The sequence below is a fragment of the Artemia franciscana genome, chromosome 19 (assembly GCF_032884065.1).
Source record: "Artemia franciscana chromosome 19, ASM3288406v1, whole genome shotgun sequence".
Classification (NCBI taxonomy): Eukaryota; Metazoa; Arthropoda; class Branchiopoda; order Anostraca; family Artemiidae; genus Artemia; species Artemia franciscana.
This window is the reverse complement of record NC_088881.1, coordinates 26,620,953-26,630,281: the sequence shown is the minus strand read 5'-3', so window position 1 is coordinate 26,630,281 and position 9,329 is coordinate 26,620,953. Positions and strand designations below refer to the sequence as shown.

General features: G+C 35.1%; 1 protein-coding gene across 1 annotated transcript in view; it reads right to left on the bottom strand.

The window, feature by feature from the left end:
• Positions 1–958: 958 nt before the first annotated feature.
• LOC136039490 (syntaxin-binding protein 5-like) overlaps positions 959–9,329 on the bottom strand; it is a gene marked incomplete in the record, with an annotated part of 340,696 nt that continues 332,325 nt past the window's right edge. The window contains 1 exon segment of the mRNA XM_065723280.1: positions 959–5,867. Within this exon segment, the coding sequence (XP_065579352.1) occupies positions 5,608–5,867 (260 nt within the window).

The following is a 9,329-nucleotide window of genomic DNA, read 5'->3' as shown; positions in this document are numbered from 1 at the left end:
TACATACTTCTATGTATCTCAAATTTGCCTCAGAGACTACATCACCCTCTCCATCCTCAATCCAAGTTCCTGTAATGTTCTGATGCATGTAGGGGTGTTAAACCAAACCCCTAAACTACTTTTTAAATTTGGAATTGTCTTTTCAGGACGGCATTCTTTACATTAAAAAATCACCCTCAACCTAGAAAAAACTCAAATTTGTGAAAGAGCTAGAGTGGCAAACTTTCCGGATTTGAAATCAGCACATATTTTTTAGTCGGGCACTTAAAGAATCATTTGTATAGCAATTGTTTTGAGGCCAAATCATATTTTTTCTAGATGAAACTGCCTCAGACCCAGTCAAAATATCTCCATGAGAAGGGAGGACCCCCAACAAGTGTCCAACAAGTGAAACGTATCAATAGCTCTCTTTCACAGTCTATTCACGAATTGGTAGTCTTATTGTGGATGAAGAAAAGTCCCTGTAGCTGTGTCAGTGGGAAAATCATTCTTACTTTATATAATTGGCAAGTCTTTCCAATCCCTGATCAGATTAAGTGGGCATGTAAAGCGACATCTCTAAAGAAATCATAATGGAACCTCAAGTGTCATAGGTTTCCGATCCTTACAAGAGAGCATACGTTTTATTTAATACCATAAATCTGAAGTTCGACACAGTCAGTAATTATCATTAAAAGATGAGAAATACATAATTAGTTAGTTACGTATACCTGTTTTTTTTTCACAACTGAGGGATCGAGTTGAAGCTTTAAGATACAGTTTTTTTGGAAGGGAGGGGGGAGAGGAATTTAAAAATTTTGTTTGAGGGAGGGGGGGTACACTTTTTCGTTTGATCATAAAAAAAGAATACGCTATACATTTTTTAATGCTTCTTGTCAGACACATTGGCTAGTACAAATTTAAAATTGAACATTCACACACGGCCCTGTTTACGAACAATCTTTTTCGAACAACAATGTATACGACAACTTATTTATTCATTCCAAAACTACATACTCTAAATCTGAGTTTAATATGACTCGCATATCTTCGTAACATTCCTTTAAATATACTTCGTGATGCTCTGATTGTATGACTGTTTTCAATAAAAAAAAAATCCGTTTTTTTCACATCTATAAGTACAAAGAATCTACAAAAAGCACCAAAAAAAGGGGGGGGTAATATTCAGGGCAATTGCATAATAGTATTGTTTGTCGAATGTTCGTCGAAAGTCAGGAGCTAGGTTTCTATGGTTTAAGATATTCATAAAATACTATGTTCTGTTATACCTCACTATTTAACAGAAGCGAGTTTGATTAGCATCAAAAATGAAGAAAAGCCGATGCAGGTACAAAAAAAAATCAATCAATCCAAAAAACCAACACGCTAGTTCCTTTTGTGTTACGAAATTCATTTTCTAAGAAGATAACTCACAGGGAGAAAGGAGGAATTACGATTAAATTATAGAATTCCAGATAATTCCAAATCATTGAAATATGTAAATTTTGACCAATGTTCAGAAGCCCCAAATTGATTTGCTAGATTTTTCAAAATTATTGATATATCTTTTTCCCACTTTCCTCTTGTGGTTGTTTAATTGAGTTTTCTAATTTACCACTGAATACCTCATGTACTACATTCGCCCGTGCTGTATCAGATGGCGCCTTTCTTCATTCATCCTGATATAAAGCAAAATGTTTACCACTCATCTTGCTTTATATAATTAGTAAGTATTAGTAATTCCCAGACAATCACTGATCTGAAAACAATCCTGTGATATTGAATAACGGGTATCTAAAGGGTATTGTATAATAATACATTGTACACAATTGTTCATTGCGCAATCAATTAAGAATTCTTTTCAATGCCCAGAAGAGAGTATGTGTTCTTTTTATCCCCGTCGATGAACCAAGTTTTGGTTAATTTCAAGATGCATAGGTAATATCTGAATATTATAGCTTGATTGTTGTTAAATGTGTTTTGTATATTCAAATGTCCCACGCTAGGCCAAGAACTCTAGGATCTAGATTCTACCCACATAGTACATGAAATTAATAAGAGAGGGAACTCAAGAACATATCCAAGAAAAAGAACATCTTGTGCCATCTAGCTCTAACCAGAAAAATCGTGAAGCCAATTTCAATATCTTGAGTAAAATTTGAATTGTATATATTTCGTTTCATTTCTTATTATTTTGCTTTATACTGAGGAAAAAATAAAAGACCCACCTATACAAAATGGTGCAACACATATAGCAATCTACATTAGAATGTGTTCTGCAGAGTGAACCACTTCCTGCTATTTTATAATCCAAAAAATGGTTTAAAAGCAGCAAAATCTGCTTCTTTCAGGAAATTTCAGTCTGAATTTATAGAAACTTAGAATTCTAAGTGAAATCAAAATTTTGATAGACTCTTTTAAGCTTGTTTCGGCTTTTTCTGGATCTACTGAGCTGTGTAAATCCTCCGTCCCTCTAGACATTTCTAATCCCTTTTTAGCCTAGGAAAAGGCGCCAAGAAAAATTTTTGGGCACCAAAAACTTACAAAATTCTACTTCCTTTTAAAATTTTCTCTCTTCTCACCTAAAAAAAAAACTTTGTATTTAAAAGTGAATGTTGCAAACAAAGTAAATGGGATAAGAGCTCAGTCATCTTTGAGACCAGAGATAAAAAAAACAATCAAACTTAACAAACATCAGTATAACCCAATTATGCCCGTAGGAGCGAAGACATGATCAAAAGTAAAGCAACTTTACAAGGAACCCCATGCCATTATTAATGTAATATAGATCTGGATAACAGCGACTTCCCGTTTCATATCAAAATTATTTAAATTTAAGCAAATTTGATTAGCTTATATATATATATCTAGCAAAAAAACAAACAAAACTAACACATGTGACAGCGTGAACTTTGAACAACAACTGATATTAAGACTAATTTTCTAATAGAAATATTGGTTTCACAATCATGAATATACTCAACAACAACAACAGAAATATTTTGACAGCAGAAAAAAACCTAACGTGTAACTAAAATTTTGTTAGCTCAACTTATAATCCTGAAAAATATAGTGAGATAAGGGGAAGTTTTCTGAAGACAGCCATTTTCACCAAAATATAATGAAAAACAAACAAAAGAAATTAACTTACTCAAAATCTTGTGAGATTTTGAATAAGGTAGTTTCTTTCTCTTTATTTTAGACAGCATAAATATTACGTATAAGCTGTGATCTGATTCAGTGCCAAGTAGCAACTGAAGCTATTACTATGACGCAAAGGAAAACTTCCCTTTGCGCGTGCTGTGATGTATCCCCTTTCTGAACCAAGTTTTCCATACTGTATAATATTTATACTGTGTTTTACATTGTATTTTCCTGAAGATGGCTGTTAGTTACACAGCCCAAATATTTGCTTTGGTCGTACATCATATTTATTCACTGTTTTCAGAAAATTCCTCGTCCTCTTCTTATATTTTGTAGGATGAAGAGGCTGTGGGGTGTTTGTAACTATTGACGTATAATCCTATTCCAAGACATTGTTCTAAACAAAGTTACAGTAAGATCAGATTAGCCTACATACACATGTTTATATTTTGTTCTACTTATAACTTACTTATGTTGCGATTAGTACATCAAACCATATTATAGCCTAGTATTTAATAGTCAGATTAGTAAACTAGTATGATTCGACAAGGCATGGGTCATTAGTGATTTTCTTTGTAGGCAGACTATCTGACATTTTGTAGAAATGACCCTAGACTAGATCAGCCCTTCTAGCTGAGTGTGCTAGATTCGTAGGTCTATGTCTAGATTTGCAAATCTATGTCTAGATTCGTAAATCTATGTCTAGATTCGTAAATCTATGTCTAGATTCGTAAATCTATGTCTTTCGGGATGTGGGTTCGAGTTCTGATGTTGCCGATTATTTGGTTTGATTATGAGGGTCAGTAATGTGATTCTATAAGCTTAGCCAAAGTTGACCCACCTCCAAATGGGTACCTAAATTAAACTGGGAAAGACAAACAGGAAGGGTGTGTGAAAGCACAAAATAGCTGTCCTGTTCCCCCCCCCCATAGCACTTCTCCGGTAAAAGACCGAAACAGAAACCAGTGCCACCGGTAAGAGCCACAAAGTCCAGTACCTTTTTTAAATTATGCAATTTAGTAAAAGAAAAATGTGATCCCAACAAATAGAATATTAGGTTTTGAAAAGAACAGAAGTTATTTCAGTTTGTACATATTTTTAATGTTTAATCAAACTATTTCAATCAAGACGCTAGACTATCCAGAAAAAATACTGGAGCATATAAGTCACCCGAGGCACACACGGCAGTGCTGTGTCATTTTTTTGCTATTTTTTTTTACCTCGAGGGTCGCCAACCTTTGAGCACCTTCCAAGAAGCTTGTCTGAGCCGTAGTCATCAGAGTTTCCGAGTGTGGCATTATATACTGCACAGTTTCAGAGTCTTTTAAACAAATATTTTATTATTATTGTTTTTTTTTTTTTTTACGGACGCGATCTTCAATAGAGATAAGGACATAGGTTGGGAAAGAGTACCAAATTTCACACTTTTTCATTAGTGGGCATTTGGGAATGATTTTCGCTATTTTTTACACTAAATATTTTCAGAGATTAATGAAACTAAGATTTATAAAAATAAATTATTATCAATGCCCCAAATTTTCGGTGTTGAAAAGTAGAATTTGAATCTGATAGAATTCACCCCAAAGGACCTCCTTTTTTATTTGTAAATTTTATTAGACTGTAATGACCAAGGCCATATCCTGGATTTCATTTGAGGGGGGCGGGGGGGGGGGGAGGAGAAAAAGGAGGGTATTTCTGTTCCGGGAGTTTTTTTGGAGGGAAGGGTTACAATAAACTTTACTTTATGTGCTAAGTTTTTTTTTAACACAAAAAAAGGAATATACATTTTGATTACTTTTTCGAGCTAGACAATTTTCTTTTATTTTTCATTTTATTTTATTTTTTTGGCGAGGGCAAGTTCAAAACCAGTACCCTCCCTCCTTCTTGGATAATATCTTCATCATGACACATGTAAAACAAAACTAGAACATTTTTATAAAAAAGGGAATAATGTCTTTCAACAACAACTTCCTGAATTCTTCCGATCTTTTCTTTAAGATCCAAATGGATGTTAAAAACTGAATGTTATTAGTTTTGATAAAATCTCTGTCAAGTTCTTTAAAAAAAACTATATTTAAATTGTTTTTTGAAAGACATCCGATGAATCCTAATGTAATGAGTGTAATACAAAAACAAATGCAAAATAAAGTAAAATTGAATGTCAGAGCACAGCTGTCTAAACCAATGGCTGAGGAGTAGGGAATTAAATAGAAACTTGATCAGCTGTTTCTGGAGCGTTTTTAAGAAGAACTTGCATGTAACCCTGATGTGAATACCAATAGTTTGGCTTATTTGTGGGCAAAGTAGGGTAAAGTAGTTATTTGTGGGTAAAGTAGAAAAAAAAAGTAAAATATTAGCCCAGATTAACAAGTGAAACACACCATATACATCTCACTCAGTCTATGAAACAACAGCTCCGTTGGTAAGCTAACTCTAAACACTTAAGTTACAAAATCACAATGTCACAAAAATTTTATGTCACAGTCATAGTTGATACCATTTTCTATCTCTGTATTTCACCATTAACTGATGAGCAGCATTGCCAAACGCTTCAGCCTCACTTCGCATCATCTCTGTCTTTTCTTCTAATAGTCCTAGTTTGTCTCCCCGTTCAAGGAGGTTTTGTCGAGTTTTGGCAACTTCTGCTGCAATGCCTGTAGCTCGTGAATTTAAAGCGTCTATGTTAGCACTAGGACCAACGTGTCGGGCCACTCCTCTGTAGGGCTTTCCACTAGCCTCACCAACTGTAGAGAGAAGAAATAATTAAAAAAATTCACAAAAATAATACAAAACGTTACCATGCGAAGTAATTGATCAATAATTGTGTTCTTAGCTTCTGATTCCAGAAAAGCCCAGGAAAATTCAAAAAGGTTGCTGCAAGATGTTAACATTGGTGTATATGTCAAACCCTTAGAACTTGAAATAATAATAGAGTCACTCTATTAATAATAGAGACCTAAAACTAAAATCGACAAAGAATCAGCAATTGGCAGCAATTTTTGGATACTCCATCAGCAGCTAAAAAACAACCGATAAGTGTTCTCAAACATTTCCCTAAGGGATTTCGGTACCTTATTTCAAAGATAACTGGTTTAAAATAGCTTAAAGTTTAAAGTAAGCAATAGTAGAGAGAGAGAGACAGAGAGAGAGAGAGAGAGAGAAAGAAAGAGAGGAGAGAGAGAGAGAGAGAGAGAGAGAGAGAGAGAGAGAGAGCGAGAGAGAGAGAGAGAGAGGAGAGAGAGAGAGAGAGAGAGAGAGAGAGAGAGAGAGAGAGAGAGAGAGAGAGAGAGAGAGAGAGAGAGAGAGAGAGAGAGAGAGAGAGAGAGAGAGAGAGAGAGAGAGAAAGAGATATAATCTCCAAGAACCTACGAGGGAGGGGCTGCAAGTCAAAAACTTTGACCATTGTCAAACAGTCGGTGGTAACGAACTGTAGTAAGGAGCGACCCGGCTCAATAGTAACCAAAGCTCTTAAAAAACGGATCTTTGACACTAATAACTATATCAAAAGAATTGCATTATAATGCTGATTTTAAATATACAAGTTTCATCAAGTTTAGTCTTACCCATCAAAAGTTATGATCCTGACAAAATTTGTCTCATTTTGGAAAATAGGGAGAAACACCCCCTAAAAATCTTAGAATCTTAACGAAAATCAAACCATCGGATTCAGCGCATAAGAGAACCCTACTGTAGAAGTTTCAAGCTCCTATCTACAAAAATGTGGAATTTTATATTTTAAGGTCAGAAGGCCTTAAAATACATTGTTTTTAATTATTTGTTTGTTTGTTTGTTGTTTGTTTTTCTCCCCAGGGGTACTCGTATCGACCCAGTGGTCCTAGAATGTTGCGAGAAGGCTCATTCTAACGGAAATTAAAAGTTTTAGTGTCCCCTTTAAGTGACCAAAACAATTGGAGGGCACCTAGGCCCCCTCTCACGCTAATTATTCTCCCAAAGTCGCAAGATGAAAATTCTGTGATAGCCATTTTATTCCTCATAGTCGAAAAACTCTATAACTATGTCTTTAGGACGACTTGCTCCCCCACAGTCCCATGGAGGGCTACAAGTTACACACTTTGACCAGTGCTTACATATAGTAAGGTTATTGGAAGTGTACAGACGTGTCAGGGGATATGTTGGGGGAACTTTACATGGAGGATTTTGTCATGGAGGAAGAAAATTTTCATGAACGGAGCGCAGTATTTTCTAGCATTATTAAAAAAAAAAAACAATGAAAAATAAATGTGAAAAAGCTTTTTCAACTGAATTATAAGGAGCAGCATTAAAAGTTAAAACGAACAGAAATTATTGCACATACGAGGGCTCACCTCCTCCTGATACCTCGCTCTTTACGCTAAAATACTTTTTAGTAATTTCAACTATTTATTCTACGGCCTTTGTGATTCAGGGGTCATTCTTCAGGAATTGGGACAAAATTTAAGCTTTAGTGTAAAGAGCGAGGTACTGACGAGGAGGTGAAATCCCTCATATACGTAATAAAAACATACGAATACAAAAGTTCGTTACATAAGCTAATTACGTAAACATTCATTAAACATTCAGTAATTAGCGTAAAGAGCGAGGCGTTTAGGAGGGAGTAGCCCCTTTCACATACGAAGGGATTTCTGTTCGTTTTAAGTTTTAATGTCACTCCTTACTTTCAGTTGAAAAAATTTGTTTTTAGTATTTAATATTGTATAAAAACAATGTCCAAGAAGCTTCTCCTAAAACTGCAAAGAATGTTAAACTTGCATAAACTTGAGCGTTTTTCCGAGATTTACAGGTCAATTTCAAAGGCATTTTCTACACTAGGAGTATACGATGAAGATGCTACATTACCCGATTCACAGTCTACTTTATTTAGAAGAATATCTACTGCAGAACAGGAGTTAGAGAAAACTATAAAATCTATTTATTCAGAGATGTCTCGTCAGGTTCCTGCAAAGTGTGACACAAGAGCGCAACCTGGCCTTAAAGACTACTGAGACTATAAATAATGAGCTGTACAATTCTGTGTCACTGTAGTTGGATCCCATCTTAGGCCGCATTGAACCGGGGCTGATTGCTTGTAGAATGCAAACCCTTAATATGGAGAATCGAATTAAAAAAAATTGAAGTCAAGCTTGACAATATAAATCAAGAAAATATCTTGGATAATCTTGTTCTCCACGGTCTGAAACAAGCGCTTGGAGTTGACGTTAAAATGACTTTTCTCAATGTCCTATCGACACAAATAGGAGATAATGGTATTTTTTCTGGCGAATTATAAAGCGTTTTTCGGTTTAGAATAAGTTGGCCTCATACGGCTAGTGCCAAAGTTGCCCCAGTACTAGTTTGATTTGCTAGCAAAGAAGTTGCTTGAAAAGTTTTCTCACAGAAGTCTAAACTAGCTGGTTCGGGTATCTTTCTGTCGGAATCCCTTACAACGTGACGTCGTCATTTGATAAATGCCACAAGGGATTGGTTCGGTGTCAAACATGTATGGACTGACCACGGTAACATACTAGTAAAGTCACCAGGTGAACCATCTGTGCAGAGAATAGGATCTCTTGGTGAATGCATTCGAAATATTATTTGTGTTGTTTTTCGTCGTTTTTTTCTTTCTTTTGTATTGCTTTTTTTCTTTTCTTTTGGAGATTTTTTTTGGTTCGTGTATTTTTCGTTATTTTTGTTCTTTTCATTTGTTCTTTTCATTCTCAGTCTTGCATTTTTTTTGTCTTTACTTATTATATGCTCTTGTTAATTTCTATGCAGTAATACTATTTATTTTTTTTTGTTCGTGTCTTCATTCTTATGTTTTTGCTGGAAAATTTGTTGGTATTACCTAGCCCTAATACTGAATCCAAGATTATCTGCAAGCTATCATAGCGTAATCAGACAAAGGTGAGCACTTGATTGAACTTGCTTATAATAGTACATTAAATGTATCAAATCATTCTGGTGGTTATTATGTTCTGGGTCATCTTGAGCTTTTGAAAAAAGAACCGTTCGATTTAGAAGAGGGATGGAATGATGGGAGTGGGATTGCGTTTTACATTGCTAATGGTTGTACATACTCGGCTCCTAAAGATCTTTCTGTTAATTTTGAAGGAGTATTTGAGTCACTTTGGTATTGAATTACCAACTAATCAGAAAACCGTTATATTTGCAAAGGTTTATCACCACCCTAATGGACCCTTTAGTTCTTTCCTTGATATTCTTACGGGTGT